The 20,599-nt window shown below is 38.1% G+C and overlaps 1 protein-coding gene across 1 annotated transcript in view; it reads left to right on the forward strand.

The window, feature by feature from the left end:
* The window catches only part of chn1 (chimerin 1), a 57,677-nt gene that overhangs the window by 27,854 nt on the left and 9,224 nt on the right, over positions 1-20,599 (forward strand). The window contains exons 8-9 of the mRNA XM_088930266.1: positions 17,194-17,271; positions 18,978-19,062. Coding sequence (XP_088786392.1) covers positions 17,194-17,271; positions 18,978-19,062 — 163 coding nt within the window. The remainder of the gene's footprint in view (positions 1-17,193; positions 17,272-18,977; positions 19,063-20,599) is intronic.

Here is a 20,599-nt window from a genome sequence, read left to right on the forward strand (position 1 = left end):
TGGATGTTTTACATTCTTTTCTTTAATCTGAGAAAATCAGACACACTTTACTTGCTTGACAAATGAAGGCTTTCCTTAACGGGATTTATACGAGAACCCAAAGCTCCTAAAATATTTCATATTCCAAAAAAGTGTTTCTTATATCCATCCCTGTGGTGATTGCTTTTACGACAGATAGCAGCAAATCCATGCTAATTGAAAACGAGCATTGCATTACTGGTGTGCTTCAAATCCCTGAGGTCAATCAAAAGATCCAAATTACGTACACAAAATGCCAAATGTAAATATTCTCAGCATGTTGACAAAGTAAAATTTATTTTCTGTGCAGTGCGAATGATTGATATCACTCATGCGTGTGGACTTAATTAGAATGCACTTAATTTGCTGTATACAGTACTGAGTTTTACTGTATATGGTGACTGAATTAAAATAATCTGGACCAGACGTGATTTTAGAACAGGGTGTTAGTGTACAGTATTTGTATAACATTTATTTATTCCCTATGAGTGAACAGTTTAAGTGATAAATAGTTCTTTCTTTTGCATGGAATAACTGTTTTTTCCACCTTTTTATTGTGATTATTGGCTGATGCATTTCCATTTCAAAACGTGTTCTAAAAATATTTAAAACATTTGGTGGTGGTTTTATTACTATTCCACTTATGGTTACAAGACAATAATGTTCATTTATTATTTTTAGCTGTTAGTTTCCTTTATGACCACTGTCATTCTTATAAAACTGAATTTTCAATATTTTTGTATAAATCTCTAACTGTGAAAGCCTATAGATTTGCCTTTATTATTTAAAAAAAGCTTTATTCTAAAGGTTTCATGTGATTCAAAGTTTTCTAAGAATAGCAGCATGAGCTTTCTTACCCTGTTTAATGTCTGGAAGATTTTTGTGTGTGTCTGAAGATCACTAGTTCAAAGAAAATCTTAGGGGATGATCTGAAGAATTTCTCATATGGTTTTTGTTACAGAGTGCATTTAATGTTACTTGGATGAAAAGCAATCCTCGTGTTTCTTGGTAATGTTTGCACAGAATCGTTTAATACTTTTCTGTAAATTACATTGGCATCTCTAAAGAGTTCCTGCCAATAGCCAAGGTACGCATGTGCAGGAAGGTTAACCTTATTAGTGTTTTTTCTTTAAAAAAGTAATACTGTCTCATTTAATTAAAAAAGAATGGTAGAAAAACTCAGACATTCCCTGCTTGGGCTTGCCAGTTCTAACTTCAGTGATATCGACAGTTAATTTTGTTGTTGAAAATGTAGCTATTTTGCTAAAAAAATCAATAATGTCGAAAAAGAATGCTTGAAAATGAAAAGTCTTAAAGAACGTCACGACTTACAAATTAAAAGTAGTATAGGACTTTTAGACTCTTGACAAGTAATGGAAAGTTATGAAAATAAAACAAACTGCATTGCTTTTTTTGACTAGACATTCTTTTATAAACTTAATGTAAATGTCATGTAAAAAGGTTGTGTGCACTCCCTTAAAAAAACATCTCCTTCAAATTTATACACTTACAAATGGCAAGACATCTGTTTTGTAATTAATGCAAAAAAAACGTTTGTTGAGTTTAAGAACATAAGAATGCTCATAAATGAGAGGAGGCCCATTTACCACACTTGATAGTTAGCAGTTAACTGATCCAAGAATCTCCTCCAGCCTCTTCTTGAAATAAGCCATGGTATCGGCTTCAACATCAGTGCTGAGTAGCTCATTCCATACTCCCAGAACATCTTTTGTGTAAAGAAGTGTCTCCAGCTCTCAGTTTTAAATGCACGTCCGGAGAGGTTCCACTTGTGCCCTGTGGTCTGTGTTTCACTGTCCATTCTGAAGAAATCCACTGGGTTGATTTTGTCGGTGCCTTTTGTCTTTTGTGTTCAGGATTGAAAGTGTTCAGCTCCTTCAGCCTGTCAGTGTAGGACATTCCCTTAAGACCTAGAACCTATTTGGTTGCTCTTCTCTGGACTGAATCCAGAGCAGCAATATCTTTTCTATGACATAGTGAGCAAAATTGTCCATAGTATTCTAAGTGAGGCTTTACTTGTGCATTATACAACTTTAACATAACATCCCTTGATTAAATTCTACACTTTTAACTATATATCCTAGCATTTTTTCTATTTTTTTAATTGCTTCTCCACATTGCTTAGGAGTTGTAAATGATGTGCCATCATAAGAACTTCTTTTTCATAAGAAGCCTCTGCTTGCTCACAGTTCCTTTTTTGATGTTATAGTTCATGTTATTTTAGCTGCATAAAAATCCAGATGTTTTTCCAGTCATACATTCTTTCAAAATCTTTTTGAATTTAATTGTGTGCTTTTGTTAATCCTCCTAACTTGGTATTATCTGCAAACTTGACTAGTGTACTAGTCTAGAATACAGAGTTTACTATATACCAGAATCTAGATCATTAATGTAAGAGTAGAGGTCCTTGTACAGATACCCTTTGTTTTCTGTTTGAGCCAGTTCTCACCTCAGAAACCTGTTTCTCTGAATGCCTACCACCAGTATTTGAGAATTTATGAGGAACTTTATCAAAAGCCTTCTGAAAATCTGAATACACTGTATCACCTGCCCTGTGTGAATCCATTAGTGTTTTTGCTTGTTCAAGGAACTCTAATTAGTATTAGGGGATATCTACCTTTTCTAAATCTGTCTTGACTATTTTCTAGGGTATTATTTCCACACAGGCGATCCTCTAGTTTTGTTTCGATAATCAGTCAGACTTACTGCTCCATAATTACTTGCAGTTCCCTGATGACTGGGAAGAAGAAAGAATAGGAGTAAATGACAGCTCTGTTAGGGCAGCACGGTGGCACAGTGGTTAGCATTGCTGCCTCGCTGGGACCCTGGGTTCAATTCCATACCCAAGGTGCATTCTCTGTAGAGTTTGTATGTTCACGTGTGCTTCTTTCCATAGTCCTAAGACATAATGGCAGGTTAAAAATGTCTCCTAGGAAAATTGGTGCCAGCATGTGTGTGACTGTGTGTCTGCCCTGCGGTGGACTGGCACCCAGTCCCCTGCTTTGTACCCACTGGTTGCCAGCTCCCCCGCGGCCATTAATTGAATGAAGCAGTTGGTAAATGGATGGATGGGCAGCTCTGTTTGGAGCTCAGGAAGAAGAGTCTCCCTTGAACAAAAAAGGACAGTGAGTGTTCTTTTTATAAATTTCCTTTATAAAAGGGAATTCCAAAAGGGAATCCAAAGAAATATTAATGAGAAGATAAAATTCCAGCTACATGTCCCATCTGGACACATATGTGATTACCCAGATGGGTACACATTAATACACTAGCACTGCCTGAAGAGTATAAATATTCCTGTCTTGTGCCTTAGCTTCTAGAATTCCAAATAATAAACCTGGAGTGGTGTTAACACCATAATTCATGGCTGCCATAATTTGAACATGCATAACAAACATAAATTGAAGCACCTTAGGTCTCATAATGTTTACATCTTTCAGTCACAATGGAAAAGAAAGTACTGCAATCTTTTTGGTGCACTGCTGGAGTTGATGGGGTTCTTCACAGGAAGGGGTCTTCAGGGTGACATCTTTTGTGTATCACTTGCTTGAGTGGAATAGTGTTGTGTTAAGATTTAGCTTGGACTTATGTAGACAATGACAGGGTAGAAATGATAAGCTGAATAAGTTAGTCCTGCTAGAAATTCCTGCTAGACGTAGATATTGTTGGATATCTACCATTTTTTTCTGTTATTCTCTGTCATTGGCAGCAAGGGGCTGAAATGATGGAAATTTTAAATTCCTAGTACCTGTATAGATGAGTACTATTTTCGTCTCACAAAACAAGACTAAAAAAATTATGACCTTACAACTGTTGGTGTGCCTGGTGACTGTAATCATCATCAAATGATGTCCCATTGTGGAAGCAGCCATCCTGCTGAACAACATTGATTTCATGTGTTGTCTTCCTGTATCATACACTGCTGTGTGTGGCTCTTCAACTATGGAGCACCAGGACTGGGTATAGCATTTGTGCCTTCAGTTAGCACTGCTGCAGTCCAGTAATGCTGGATGCACTGACCCCGAGTACCACAGTGACTTCATCCCATGAGAACCCTGCCAACTACATTCCAAAAAGTGTTCACTCTCTTGCATCCAGCCAGAAGCCTTAGGCGTCATTGCAGTGTGATTAAAACAAGTAAGCCTGTGTGCCTTTTATGCTTCCTCATGTCACAGTCGTACATCAGTTATAAAACTCCCAGTTTTATAACTGCACATTCAGGTGGCAATGAGGAGAGCAAAACGGGGACTTGAGCGTGTTTTTTATTTTTCTTATATAGGTGATATATGTATCTATAGAATGTACTGTATGTTATACATTATATATTTTGTTCTATACAATATGTTACATATATCCATCCAATATAATAGCTCTGGTTATGCGTCTTCATGTCTCAGCTCCCACCCTTACATCCCCACACACAGAGAATGAAGAAGTTCACTGACCCACCCAACCACCTGTAAGTCACTCATTTTTGAATACATCACAGGCACAGCAAGCCTGCATAAGAAGCCCAGCGCTGGCTGGAGGAGAGGCAGGTACCTCAACAACCACCCCATAAGCTTTCATGCAGCTGGGAAGTTACAGGGATACTTATGTCACTGAGCACCAAGAGAGACCAGGCCGACTTACCACAACCCAACCTTTGAAGGCGTTAGCCAGTTGTATGCCTTTTGCTCACAGTCAGCTAGTGAGATACCCAGGCTCAAACCCATGTTGTCTGAATCACAGAGCTTATCCTGTGCTAGGGAACCCTGTATCCCAGCCTTTTACAAAATTCTGTTCAATCAGATTGTAACTAATCAGTATTTCTTAATTAATACTGCATTTAAAGGTGACAATGTTTGTATTTTCTGAAGTGAAATACTGTGCACTAGACTGGTGCAAAATTTAGCACGTAGTTATTTTTTTAGCACTTGTACAAGCAACAATGCTTAGCATACTGGTAACAGAAGTGTGTCTGTAGTGAAGATAATCTACCAGCTGATTTTGGAGACCTTGGTTTGTATCTCTTTGTGACAGCATTTCCTAAAGAATCATAATGTATGTAATAATTAGGAAAACTCATGGTCTGTGGATCCATCCTTAAATCTGATAGCAAATGGTATAACATCTGTTATCAGTAGTCTCGGTGTAGTACGGGAGAGAATGAGGGAAAGCCACCAATTATTTTGTTCACTTCAAAAAACATCTCTCTTCCCACGTAGGGAATGTTGGGAGTCTGAATGGCATTAATTTCCTTTGGTGTTGTTTTTATGGAGTTGCCAAAATAGCCAGCACTGCAGCAAGTAATGAGACTGTTGTGAGAAAAAAAAACACATATAGCCATTACAAATTGAAGTAAGTGCATTTACTAGAATTCCATTTGTCATGGTGTGTAAATGGAAATGATTTTACTGGAACTTGTGAGAGCAGAAGAGGAGAGTTGATTTCATGGCAGTAATAAAAGTGCTTCTGTGTATTCTACAACTTAAATGTCATGTTTATTCCTTCTTCTCAGATCTAAAATAACTATGTAATGCTGACCAAGTAAGGCAGACATTTCAGGAATATGTAAATTCCTTTTCTGTATTTGTTTTAGAGCTTTGATCTGTAAATGTCAGCTTTAAAGAAAGATAAAACTGCCAAATGAATCGCTGATGAGTTTTTAGGTGGAAAGGGTCATTATTAGAAGTGTTTAAAAATAGTGCAAAATTGATTTAAATGCAAATTGGTTTGTATTATTAAGGGCAGCAGCGATTTAATGAATAGAAGTTCATTATTGGAGCATGAGATTTGTTTTGACAGACTTATATAAGTGAAAAACACAGAACAGCTTTGTGTGTGCGCGCTCACAAAACAGTACTTTCTGTGGTACATTCAAAACAAATGACAGTGGTAGGTAAATTTAGCACTTGCAGTGGTACCTAAAGAAACCTAATCAAAAGCAATTTGTAACACTTGTAGCATTCAATCTGTGTTAATTAGGTACCACTATTAAGAAGCCTATAGTTTTCATTCAGCGTGGAAGTGGGTTTATACTGTAAATGTTTACTAGGGCAGCATTTATATGACAAGTTGCTACTTTAAAACATAAACCTCTAAACAAGTCACCTGCTAGGCATACTGTTGTGGTAACTGCTTTCTTCAAAACCCATTAGTCATTTAACTTAAAACGTTTTAAATATTATTCTACTGGGAGTACAGTTAAAATAAGATGAAATATGGCTCCTACATTAAAAAAAAGCCACCTGAGTTCCATGCTGTTCTGGCATCGCAAACTCTGCCTCTGTCTTGAGAAACACTGCACCAATGGACATCACATCACATTGTGTTACATGTGTTACATCACATTCAAACCTGTTTTCCCACCTGTACCTCATAAATCTTTTTACGTGAGTCATCACATGCTTTGCAGTACATACTGTAATAGAACTCTCTTGTCATGTTATGTCACTCTCCTTCCTTAATTGTTGGGCCAGTTCATTCCAAACCTGCTTGGTGTCATGCTAAAGACTGGGTGTCAGCATGAGCCAGAAAGGCTACCTGTCCGTTGCTTTACTCTCAATACTCAACCTGTACTGCAAACTGCTCCTGTTCCAGGACAAAGCCAACAGGCCAATTAATATCAAACCTGAGTGGTATCCTTCTAGTGACGGTACAGTTAACGTATCTAAATGGAGTTCCTAGTTGAAATGAGATTCCTATCTGGCTGCCATTTTATTCTCTTGTTGATGGTTTCCAGTACCACAAACTGCTATTGTGTAAAACCTATTTGGTCAATTAACTGCTAACTTGGTAGGTGTCATTTTTCTGACTATACCATTGAAATACTGCGGTTGAAATATGTAATAGTTCCTGTGAAAACCAGCATGTCACTGCCATGCTACCATTTTCCAGTGTGATGTCACAGTGCCCTGTCATGGGAAAAGCTATGCAGATTGCACTGATACTCACACCTCACCTGTTGCAACAATACCTTTCCTTCTGCCCTCACTGGCTTTTTCTGAAGAAGAGGCTGGGGCTTCTGTGATAGACCTCAAAACTGCTAGCAGTTATCACGTGTTCTTACATAATCATGAGGTTTCAGCAGGCATGGGTTGAATTTGCAACACTTTTATAATAGGTTAAAGGTAGTCATTACATTACCACCAAATTTATTGGATGTTATTTGTGTATGTATATTTTCAATTCAATGAAAGTCACTTAAATGGTATTCTTCTCTTTTCAGCAATTCATGCATGAAATGGTTAACTTTTTCTTCTCAATTTGATATTGAATGTATCCTCTGGCAACCGTCTACTGTAGGTCTGTTTTATATCTATGAAACATTGTCCATGCAGAAAAGGTCAGTTCAGGCTCATTTTCTCTGGTGCTACCAAATTCACTATTGATTGGCCACAATATGATATTGAATTGTTTTTTTTTTCACCACCACTATATTAATATTAAAAAAAACAAGATGTCATAATTTTGGGTAGGTTTTTTAACCCGGTACTTTTGTATACATTATACTGTATGCTCATGCTCATGGTCATGAAACAGCAACATAAAGCGAGTGTACACAAACGCATGCATTTGCTCTGCACAACAGTGACTTGATTGTATTTACTCTAGTATTTCTTTAATTAGATAATTGTTAGACCCAAGTCAATAAACTCCCTGCCAGACTGTACGGTCAGTTTTATATTCATTGAGTGCAGACAAGACACACAATTGAGACCAGATTCCAGATTAGGCAGTTTCTGGCTGGTAGAGGGGAACACACTATTCATTTTCCAATTGGTTTTTTGCCAGAGAAACCAACTGAATAGAATTATACAGTGGATAAATTGTCCTGATGTAACTGCCCTAGATAATGCTGTGCAGAAATGGGCCTCCAAAGTTATTAAACAACATTTATTTCTGGAAAATGCAGCAAGGTTTTTCTGTAGGTTAAAACACATGGTGCGCCTAAGCCATTGTTCCTTTTGTTCCAGGAGGTACAGTTAATGCCCTAGGTCTGATTAACTGAACAAGACTGACAGGGGCAGCATTCAGATGAGTTACATCTGTCTGCCCACAGTGAATAGACATACTGCATATGTGAAGCATCTACAAACCTTGCATGTCAAAAGACACACCTTCGGGCTCAACAGCTCCTCTGAGGAAATTGTTCTGTTGAGAAGAGTTCAAGTAATAGTTTACATATGAATAAGGTTTCCTGAATGAATCTAAAAATTTCGGAAGAAAATGTTTTTATTTTGAACGTTTAGAGTTAAATACCACTTTTTTAGAATCAGACAGTCCTGTGTAACTGGTTTGCTGTTATTTTCTGTTTTCAGTTTGCTTTTCTAAAAAGGCAATCAAATAATAAAGAAACAATAGCATTATATCTCAATGTAGCTCTAATTATTTTGTGACCAGAGTACTATAAAGCATTTGGTGCTGTAGATAAGAATACCACATATCTAAGAAAAATTGGTATGATTCATTTTTGCCTAATGCACTCTAACATTTTTCCTTTAACTGTACATGTAATTATTTGAATTACTTTCCTTTCTAAATACATTCCACTGAATATGTTACTTAATTGTTTTTCCTGTATTTTGTAATGCAAGGTAATGTGTTTCTTGGTGGTAGATCATTTCTGAAACAGTACAAAAGCTCTGTAACCTGTTATTCGGGTAGGTTGAAATGGGGGAACATTGCAACTTTTGAGGTGAAGAGACTAAAAAAGAAAAGAAAAAAGCAATACTAGGAGACCTTAAAGTACCTTGTGTTTTCACAGATGGTATTCAGTTTATACTGTGTATATAACAGTGAACATTTCCATAATATTGTTGCTATGTTTGTGCTGTAGGGTTAGCTTTTCCTGGAAAACAATTTAGATGACTACATCTTACCATGCATTTTCACCACATGTTCTCCTGTGTTGTGCTGGAAAGCCCATGTATATTTCCACCTATTACAGCGTGTCCTGCTCTTATAAAGGAACAGGATGAAAAATTCTGGAGTGCTATCTGATCTCAACATCAAGGCAGTTGGTGTTTCCACCTGATGAGCTGAATTGTGGGCTGCCAGAGTGGTTGTCTGCTTAGTGGGAGTTTGTGTTGCGGCAGCCAAGATGGGCTGTGGCTTTGGATTCAGAACCAGTTTTATTAATTTGTTGCGATTAGAAACGAAAATTTGTGCAGTGTTTCTTGCAGAGGAAGCTGAACAAATATGGAGAGCAACCTGTGTTCGCCTGTAAATACAGAAGTGAAGAGCTCTTCTCAGATTGATTGTTCTAATGCTACTAAGCAGCCAAATTAAGACATTTTCTTCACAACATGACCAGATGCCCTCAAACCAATTGGTTTACTGTCAGTTTGAGTTATTTGCTAATTATGGCAAAATGCCCCTTATTTTAATGACCTCCCCAAGCAAGAAAATGAATGGGTTGCCTGGTGAGATCATCTCTACTACAGTTCTACTTTAAAAACAAAAACAACACTTGCAAACTAACATATATATATATACACAGTATATAGAATGACTGTCATCTGAAACAGTAGCAGCAAAAGAGTTTGTATATAAATAGATGAGATTTATTTGTTGTTGTCCTAACGTAATTCAAGTCAGTCACGAACAACAAAAGCAGTATCTTCCATAATAAAAACAAGTTATTTATACAGCTACTCCCTCCTTTTGCTAATTTGGGATATTTTATACAACCATAATATTAGTGTTTATTTTGCACCTCTTCTTGTGTTCTAAAGGTAGTTGTAAACCTAATTGTTAAGTGACAGTAAGTGCTTTGCCCAGGACATGTGGGACATATTGATCCCCTCTGTAAAAAAAAGAGAACCTCCTAATGAAAATAACTTTTACAGTACTAAAATGTAATTGTTCAAATACTCTGGCTACCAAGGAAAAGCATACTGCCTTCTCTGAAGATAAGCCCAGGAAAATAACCATTGGCATACACAGGAAGTGTGGAGTGTACACTGTTCCTATGGCAACAGTGTACTTTAGTGCAGATGTAATAACACTCGCCCAGACTAGATAAACATGGTATCATCTCCATTTCCATTTCCATTTCATAACATCAGTTATGTTTCCAGCCAGGGCAATAAATATGAAACAGTACCAAAACTACATTTAACAAACATAATGATTGATCTGAAGGTTACCCTGAACATTAAAGAAATAATTAACTTTAGATTTATTGGTTTTAGAAAGTATTTATTGTAATATTGTATACAAACTAATTGCTTTGTAAGAATAAACTGTATCCTTTCAGCTTTTACGTTTAAAGCTGTGGGTTCTGTGTTTAGCTGAGTGAAAACTAATACTTCTCTAAATTATTCTAAATTTGTAGATGCTCGTTCAATCTGTAATTCCAAATGTGCAACCTATTTATTTTGCATGATTCATTTAATGCTGTAAATGTGGCCTTAGTAATCCCTACTGACATGCACTATTACAACAAGGGATAATTTGTGTCAGTGAATTAATAGTCATTTATGTCCCCTGATCATTTGATGCAGAAGATGTTTAATCAGTTTGGGAATGACAGATGTGTTGAATGCCTGCACAAAATGTCCATGGAAAGATGACATTTTTTAATATGCAATTAGCTGGAGCTGCTAATGGGTTTATATCTGAGCGTTTTCACGAGAGCAGCACACTGTGTGATCTGTAAGATGAGCTGTGTCCAAGCAATCAGCAGTCCCACAGTCCCAGGCCTGCTTACAGTTTTATTGCCAATCCATGTGATGTTTCTGCGTTGGCCATGGTGTTTGTGTGAGTGGAAAGAGGAGAGATGAGCTGATTTTGAAGTAACCTCTGCTGATGCAGGGGTCATGGCTGGTACTCACCTCAAACTACTGGTCATTACTTTGTCTTGTGATTTGTGGCATAAGTAGTTGAAAAGTTGTTGTTTTTTACTTCAGATTTCTTCACTATAGCTGGACAAAGATGCTCCAGGGTAATTCTGATGTTCTTGGTTTTTTATGTATATGGTATGGAAATAGCTACTGATTAGATGTATTGTCTTGAATGTTATACTAAAAGAAGAACAGCAAGAATGTCTCCTTCTTTGTGTGGAAGCTTTCCAAATTGAGAAAGGAGGAGAGTTGAAAATTCACATGCATTTGCAAGAAAAAGTTTTTTGCAGCTGGATGCGGCCCATACACAACTATCTACTGTGGAAGGAAAATGAAGCCACAGCAGAGAAGGGCATCCATCATTATACAGTAGCTGCTAAAATGATGATCTGATTCATCGCAGTGGGCCTAGAGGAGAGTGAAGACTTCTGCGCCAAGCTCATCCGGGGGAGTCTGTACAATGCAGTACAGTTGTATAACAGAATCGATCATTTTGAAGTTCTGATGAAAACTCAGCACTGGTAAAGGGGTTGTGTCAGATTCATGGATTTCAGTCTGTGCTGTTTTCCTAACCAAGTGTGGGCTTAACCACTTCACATCTGGTGCGCTCACAGGACGAGTTAAATATTCAGCAATTAGTGATTCTCCATTATGATAATTAAGGTAATATTTAAATACATTTTGTGCTTTTCCTTTTAGCTGTATGGCGGCAGAGCGAACATCTGTGGTTACCACAAATGAGTGAATTGCGTTCCAAATGAATGTGAGGCGGCATCTGTGCAGGCACGCGCAAACGAAGAGATTCGGTAAAGAGGGCTTTGGCAGTTGTGTTGTGGGCAAGCCCGTGCGAGCTGGCATTCATCCCTGAGCAGGGGGAAGAAGATTCAGGAGAAGCTGCAGTGAGGTCTGTGGCATGTAAATATGATGAGACTCTCTGCAAAAAGCATGGAAAAAAAAAAGCGCCCAGGTAGCATAGTCTGAATTTTAGTGTGTGAGGAGGTATAATTTGATCAAACATTCTGGGTGACTAACTTACGATTGAAAGAACTGCGCTTTTACAGGGGAGAACAAAGAACCAGCCCTCCTTGCGGGGACAAATCATGCATCCTTTTCTTTTGTGCCTTGCTGTATCCAAACGTAGAGTGCCATGCCTGCCTCACTTCCTCCCATGACCTTGATGTGTGTGTGAACAGGCTCCATAAATCAATGTCTAGACCTTGGGGGGGGGGCTGAGTGGGATAATTTATTTGTCTTGAAATACTGTATAATTTGTTTTTCAAGCTTTTGCAAAGTAAGCAAGAACAGCAACTTATGTAGGCACCCGGTAGTTGATACAGAAAAGGAATTCAGCGCTCAACTGCTGCAGGAAAGTCACTGTAAAAAGTTTATGGCGCTTTTGCCACACAGCAAACTGGCAGCTCCTCTGATAATGTGTAAAGGTGAAAGCAGGATGGGGTGTAGGCGGTATGAAGTGCTTTTCATGATCTAGATGTTTCATACTGAAATTGAAGTTACATAATTTATGATGCTGTTCTTGGCCTTTTGTCTCAGAGAGGCTTTTTTTTTCAGTGCTTCATGTTCTAAAACGTGTCTTAATTCCCAGATCTCTTATTATTGACTTTAGTATTATGCAGATTCAGAGCTCTTAGGTTTCAAAATCTGTTTCTTAAATATTGACATGACTGTTTGGATATGGATTCCACTCTTTTTTTTTTTTCCTGAATGCCCAGGTCTGTTCGTTTCCCAGCGCCACACATCTGTCTGCGTAGAGCTGCACGTGTTCTGTTGTGCCGAGCTGCTTGAGTGACTAATGATAATCATTAAACTAAAGGAGCACAGTCAGGAAAAAAAAAAAGTATAACTCATTATGTATGTGTGAAGAGCACTCGTTCTCTACAGTCTGTGCCCCTGTGCTTGAAATGGCTTAGAAAGTTTAGGCCTAAAACGTTTTTATCGTAGCCTGTTATGCAACGTCTTCTGAAAATGTTCTTTTTCGGGGACGTTTTTGATGTTCTGGGATGTTGTGACAGCTTTCCTCTCTTGAGCACTGGGTCCACCCTGATGATAAAGGATCGCTCGTGAAGGGCCCTGCTATTTATCACTTCCAATTTTTTTTCTCTCTCCGTCTTCTGTCAGCCTTATGTAACAACTTGAGCATTAAGGCACTGCTGTACAGACCGCGTGCTTTCTGTACTCCTTCAGCTGCACGCAGTGACCTCAGAATAGCACTTTCCCAAAGGCATTTCTGCATCTGACCCTTCAAGATGTATCTGCGTTGAAACGCAGATCTTCACATGAAGGGGTGCTCATAATGTGTCAGTCTACCCCACAAGCAGTAACCTGCTTCTAGGAACAGAAGCAAAGGCCCTGTTTCCCACATGAAACTAGCGTTGTCCAGAAAGGTTACTCTAATGAGTCGAGTGGAAGAAGCAGCACCCCAATTTTCTGATATTGTTGTAATTATACATCATTTTGTGTTACATAATGTTATGTAAGCAATGCCGCCTACATTGTTAAAAGAAAAAAAAAGTGTTGCCTGTTAGCATGAACCAAACAAATGTTCTTCAATTTGTCTTTGTATTTCTCCAGCGTAATAAATACACTGATCTTTTCTCATGTTAGACCAGAGACATGAAGCTAATTATATTTTCTTGCTGACCTTACAGAAGTTCTAAAGAGGCTATAGCCCATTATTAATCCACCTTATTATCCTTGTAAATAGGCTCACATTGTAATGCGGCAATGTTAGTCACTTTAAATATAAACCGGGTAAAGATAAAAGAATGTCTGATATTAGTTGTTCCATTTAATCAATGTTTAGTCAAATTGAAACCCAGTGCTTCTTCGTAATTAAATTTCACTTCCAAGCAGTAGCTCAGTGAAAAAGAACTGTCCTGTTTAGCGGCTCTATTGTGATGAGAGAGTCAGTGAAGCGTGTAAATGAACATCAGCTAACACAAAGTCAGTCCCTTTCCTGCCGTCCTCTCTGTAGGGAACGTGCTCAATTTACCTTTCTTTCTGGCACATAAATGGTTAAGCCTGTTTTGCTGAGATATTGAGATAGAAGGTCGCTGTGGATTTTGCTAGGCTGTGGTTCCCATTTGTCATTTCTAAGAGAGCCAAGTTGATTAATAGCTAAATGGTAAACTCCTGACCAATCATGTTTGTAGTCCTAATAACAAGCAGGACCTCAAAAGAAATGAACCCCCTCATTCCAGGCAAGACTTTGAAAACATGGGAAACCGATTTTACCCCTGTAGATGCTGCATTTCCCCTTATATTTATCTCAAAAGGATGTTTGCATCCATCTTTTTTACAAATAGCTCATTCAGTGAAAATCATTCTACATAGCATCATGTAGACTGATCTTTTCCAAGGTCAGCAAAGGAACAGCTAGTGCAGCACGCTAAAAAAACACGTCGTTGCTCTGTTTCAAATCACTCCAGGTAAAGCTATTCTTCAGATGTGCAGTAGCGGGTAACCGGTTTCAAAACAAATGTCAAAGGCGGCATTATTACTGTGATTTAAACCTGGCTATTTTGAGGAAGGCGCTACTGGAGAGAACATATGGAACTCTAAAGAAAGTAATTAGGGGCTTGTATTCCTCTCTGTCCTTTTGCAGATTGATGTGTTATAAAAGAAAAAGATTGAATTAAGGTGCTTTGCATCCGTCTTTTTTGTGAAAAAAAACTCAACCTGGGATGGTTTTAGGAACAGTGAAATCAATCAGTGTCAATTAAGAGAACGTTTAAAGAAACTCACAGCCCGAGAGTCAGTTGCCAGTCTTCTGCTTAACAGCAGGCAATGTAATTACGAGAAAATTGCCACCACCAGCATTTTGAGTCGTGAAGATATATGCCGAATATAGAAAGATCAGTACTTTTATTTTCTTTATAATTTTAATGGTATGTCTTAATGGTACAGTTTTAATGGTATAACTCATTTTCATGGGTTTGAGTAGGCTGGTTTCATGTAATGTCTCTGCACTGCAATTTTTGTTGTAGAAATAAAACCAGACTCAGATATCCAAAAAGACTGTGCACAGGGATAGGTGTTGAAATCGCTTTCTAAACATGTGGAAACGGTTTCTCTGCGTTCTCTTTGTGCACGGGGGCTGCCTCTCAGGAGCCAGCTAAGACCAATGTAAATAAGCTCAGGTCTTAAGTAATTTAATAATTACTAATTCGAGAAGAGTGCAGGAGTCGGCAGACTGACTTGGTTTTGTTGCCGATTCCATCCCAGGGGCATTGCGCCAACACAAGGCGCTGCCAGCTGAGCCATGCTTCTCTAATACGGGAATGTGTTAGCATCTCGAAATCATTTCTAGCGGTGTTCATGTGTTTCAGAAAGAATCTTGTTTCACTGACCTGTGTTCATTATTGAATAGCCAATGCTAATTTTCAGGGTCAACACCAACCCAAGAATATAAGGGAAGTTACATTCAAATGAATAGTGGTGCCTATTTTCATATAGGTGTAGATAATGGTGTGTTCGTTCCACGAACTGTGGTTGCCACTTTGTCTTTGGAGTATCTCTTTTGAATTGTAGCCTTGTGTTAAAATTCAAATTGGTATCTAAGGTTTATTCATTTATTGAAATAATCATGATTCAGTGCTCAAAAGAGCACTCTTCAAAAAGTTGTATGGTTCATTAAACCGATTAATTTAGCTGTTTATCCTTTTTCTTTCTAAAAAAAACACATTAGAAGGTGGATTGCAGCTTTGCTAAAATTTTTATTCCTGTATTTTGTAGAAAAAAAGATTAAATGTGTGTGTCTTGTGCACAGTAAATGTCATGTTGGCATTAAGACAGAAGAACTGTTTTGACACAGAAAATGCTAGTTCTTTGCTGTTGTGGTTACTTGCTTCAGTGTTCTATCCCTAATTCTTTGTCAGATTTACTTTTTTACTCCCATCCTCTAAAATCTCATCTGAAAGTACCAAGTATCTGGAAAAATATATGGATTTCCCTTCTTTTGGGCTTGTTAATGAGTGAAATCGGTAAGCACTTTTGCATGACAACAGAGTTCTTTTGCATAATCCTTCATTCTTTGTTTTACTGTAATGCACTGGTCACATTGATAGATGTGCCTGTCTGGAAGACTTCAAAGGTTCGCAATTCGCTGAGAAAAATACATTTGAATAATGGAAGGGCTAGAGATTTCCCGCAAGTGGAATTAAAATTGGGCCTTTTATTCTCTCTTGATTAATTTCCTCATTTTCATGATGTTGCATTACATTTAGGCTAGATATCGCTTATATATTTAAATCTCTTTAAACTGCACTAAATATTTTGGGAGAAGATGGAAGAAAAATCCTCTCAGAGAGCTTTTGCAGTATAAAGACAACGAAGCCAGTGACCATCTCCAGAAAGGAGATGGTCTAATTAAATGACTGTGTGTTGTTGTTGTTGTTGTTGTTGTTACAAGAGAGATGTACAGAATTCAGTGATGATGTGTGAGTCATTCATCGTTCATTATCATCCCACATTTTTTTTTTCCCTTCTTCCCTGAGCCTCCGTGCAAGTGGAGTGGGGGGTTCAGAAGCGATAAGGCTCTTGTTATTGGCTAGCTGCTTCCTTAATGTGACCTGACTAATCCAGCGTGACTGCTGTAGCCCAGCCCCCTTCTCCTTTACACTGAGCTTGGCAGCAGTCCTGTAGCTAGAGACTGGCTGCATCCACCAACAGCACTGCTTGTGCTTCAGTGCAAATATCAGTCCAGCAATGTGAGATTAACAACATTGACTTCCAAACATTTGTTTCTACTGTTCCCAGCTGCAAAAGAAGACAAAGGATGATGATTAATGGATTTTGGTATCTTTACCTTTAAACAGTTCAGTGTTTAATCTGCTTTTACTCTGAGATTGGTATTTGTCACCTCTCTGCCAGGAGGAAGATTGTTAAAAGGTCTTTTGAAATTCAAACAAGTTTTTTTTTTGTTGTTTTCTAACTTGACGTCGGCAATCTGCTCTTACAGAAACAATGTAAGAAACACCATTTGTTCTGCAACGTGTGGGCTAGACTTGTGCGCTAACGTGCCTTGAATACATCTGCTGAAGAGTGGATTCCGAAAGTTTGACATAAAAGACGCTGTGGAGGTTCAGCTCGGTTTTCGATTTTGTTCAGTTGTGGAACTTGAAGGCTGAATATCAAAATGCCGTCCAGAGAATCGTGCTCTGGCACGAAAGGTAACAAGTCTCTGGTTCACAAGCCAAAACAAGAGACCCATCAGCAGGATATACTGGCCGCTGCACTGGGGATGAGAATGGGACCTCAGAAACCACCTGCAACTCTGTGGCAACCTCTCAAACTGTTCGCTTATTCACAGCTCACTTCACTGGTCCGAAGAGCCACCCTGAAGGAGAACGACCGGACCCCCAGATATGAAAAGGTCCATAATTTTAAGGTAGGTTATGCCTTCTGTCTCTTCTTGTTGACTGGTTTAGTAGATCGCGCATTGATGCTTGAACTCTTTTTACGGTGCTGTGTTACATATGTACTGCACTGTTTTTTTAAATATTACAGAAACACTCAAGATATGTGTTTGAATAGGGGATATGATGCCTGAACGATCAAAGTGTTTTGGCTGTTGAGGAAAGCCAGTGTGAAAAGGGAGGCTATCCAGACTTCTCTAGACTGTCGCTCATTCGTTTTGGGAAACAGATGGAGAGATTAGGAGATTTCAGGGGAACAGTTGAGGGCTGTATCCTTGTTCGGCTTCTATCAGCAAATGGTGCTCCTGCTTGCCTATTCAGATCTGCTAATGAAACGACTAGGAGATGGAGCAGGTTGCACTGAAAGGCAGAGAAACTGCTGACATTTGCACAACTGTTTTTTTTTTTGCCACTTAAACTGTACGCTTCATTTCACATTTTTAAGGGTTGCAGACAGATTTATGTTTAAATGTAGCGTTAGGTTTGAAGATAATTCACTCCTGCAGAAAAAAATGCACCATTTTGCTGATGTTTCCATCCACACTTCACAGGTCAGCTGAAACATTCAAGAACTTGAGGCTTGATCAGCACAAATGATAGACTAAATGTGACAAATATTTAAAAATTCCATTTCTGTGGTAGTGTTTTATACAAAAAAATAAATAGAGCTTCATGCCATGTTTTGGGCATGGAGACAGACTTGTGTTCTGTGAGCTAGGCAAGCAGAAGTGAGGGCTTGTTTTCCAAAATGAATAATCTTATCTTGAATTTATAATTGGTTTGATCGGTTTTGAGAAATTTGTGCACCAACTGAACAAGCATTCACAGGAACCAAAGTTCTGTTGGTGTTCTTCGTCCTTTATGAATCTCAAATCAGTGGCTTACATGTGAAATTTCTTTTATTTGCGGAAGTATTACAAGTTTTTGTTTTTAGCTTGTACAGTGCATCTTCTAATAGCATGTACCGTATGCCTGGGTCACACAGGCTTTGAAGAGGCTCTGTGCGTAAGCGGCGTATTTCCCTAATTGAGGGAGAGGGTTGAGTATTCCCGTGCTCACAGGGCTGTTCAGAGACTCAGGAATCAGCCCAGAGTGTTCACCTCATTGGTGGGTTGGTTACCTGGCTGCATGCGGAGGCTTCCTTTGATGTTGCTGCTGCAGCAGCGTTATTGCTCATTGCCATGACAACTCGCCCCCTCAGAGTCCAGCACGTCACTGAAAAGACGTCCTGCCTCCCCCACCTGATTGCCACTTTTCACTCTTTAATAAATGTGCGAGATGATTCGTGTTTAGTTATTTTTTAACCCTTGTCCAACCTTGCCTTAAAACGTGCTTGTTTTCCAAGGCCTTCAATTCATCATCTCTTTCTTTCTTTGAATTTCACATTTATACATGGTTTTATTGTATATGTTTGGTTACTCTACTTTTTTATATGCATCATTTATATAAAATGCCTTGAGAATGCTCTGGGTTGAAAGGCACTATATAAGAATAAAATTGAATCAAATTGTTTCAACTTTTTTCTTTCTGTCTGGAAACCAATGTCAATATAAGCTTCACAAATTGTTACATTTTATGTTTCTGTTTCTGTATGTGAACCTGCCATCACAAAAAGGCTGTGAAACCACCCCCAAACCTGGAATATTACTAAATGTGCATATTTTGTGTTTTTTTGTAGGTCCATACATTCCGAGGACCACACTGGTGTGAATACTGTGCTAACTTCATGTGGGGTCTGATTGCTCAGGGAGTTAAATGTGCAGGTACACTTATGTATATTTTCCTTTTGCCTAACATTTTTGACGCTTTAATAAGCTCTTAGGGGACTATCTCAAAAAAGCTCTAGTTCTGTTTTTAAGGTATTTGTTACTCTTCATTTGTTCTGTCATTCTGTTCTGTTGATTTCTTTAATGCAAATGTGTGTATCTCTTAGCTGTCTTTTGTGATAGAGAGGACAGTGTTTTATACCACAGAGAAGGCAAAGTGACAATTGTAGACTTTAGTTAGTGTAGATACTATTTTACAATGGGTCTTAGCCAATGCTGTTATCTATTTTTTGTAAGAAGAGATACTGTTCTGCGTGTTAAAACTTTAGATTTTTTAATGTGCAGTATATTTAACATTGAGATTTATTTTTTAATTTATTTTTCTCAAAACTTTACTTAATGCACGTTTTATAACAGCAGGGGAAAAAATGGACCCCAGTTGCTGTGATGCACTAAAATGTTAAGTGCTATATTGTGCTACCCAACCGGATAGCTAAAGTAAACACAGCTAACCAGGTTTTTAACTGTAATCCTGTAAATCACTCAATTAAACAGCCCTCAGAGGACTTATAAACTGGAATTTTATGGTGTGAAACACAATAGAAATGCCTCTGTACATTTAAAGGTAAATCTTAGTCTGATACATACCCTTTTGACATGATGTGGTGAAATCACTTTCCCTTATAAGCATTTGATGTGATAAATTAAAGCATGTACACAGCATGTACTACAGTGCATGTAAAGCCCAAGTCACTTGCTCAATTAAATGAAGAATAAGGTTCTCAGGAAAACTACGGCTGTAGCGCATAACTGAATTTTTTCCCAAGCCACATATGTTATTAATGTACAGTAGATAGATTTAATTAAAGTTTCAATTAACTATTTTTAAATATTGGCATTATAACATGCTACTTAATGTATATTAATATGCTGCATTATGGATTTGCTCTTGGGACCTGTCCTTCACTAAACTGTAGTGTGCTTAAAGCCATGGTGTTTTTCAGTATTCCTCATGGTCTGAGGGTCAGGATAATTATATGAAATGTGCATTTAGTTCTGAGTTGGCTGTCTTATTTTGCACACTAAGTTTTTGTAATTTATTAGCAGTTAATCACTGCGGTTGGGGATTCAATACCAGTACATATTTTAGCATTGGAAAATCTGCTTCACAGTGTAAAGTGTTGGCATAATTTAGTGAACAGTCCAGATGTGAAATACTCTCATGAAAATCCACACTGCATGCCTTTTCAAATTGATTAGACTGCATTCTACAGTTTTGGATGCAGAGATCTATTGTAGCGTATTCTTACCGAGAGCTGTAAAACTTAGTAAGAATCATTTGACAGTAACTTGGCACTTCTAGGTATTTACATCATATACATATAAGGTATTTTCTTCAACAAAATTTGTATTTCAGTCGAAATGTCAAGAAATTCAGGTGAAAATGTTAGCAAATGTGTAGTGGAACTCGATCAGCTTGTCCTTTGAATAGTTTTAGTGCAATGTTTTCTTGTTTGATTTGCTATAAGGTTTT

The sequence above is a fragment of the Atractosteus spatula genome, chromosome 13 (assembly GCF_055471065.1).
Source record: "Atractosteus spatula isolate fAtrSpa1 chromosome 13, fAtrSpa1.hap1, whole genome shotgun sequence".
Lineage (NCBI taxonomy): Eukaryota > Metazoa > Chordata > Actinopteri > Semionotiformes > Lepisosteidae > Atractosteus > Atractosteus spatula.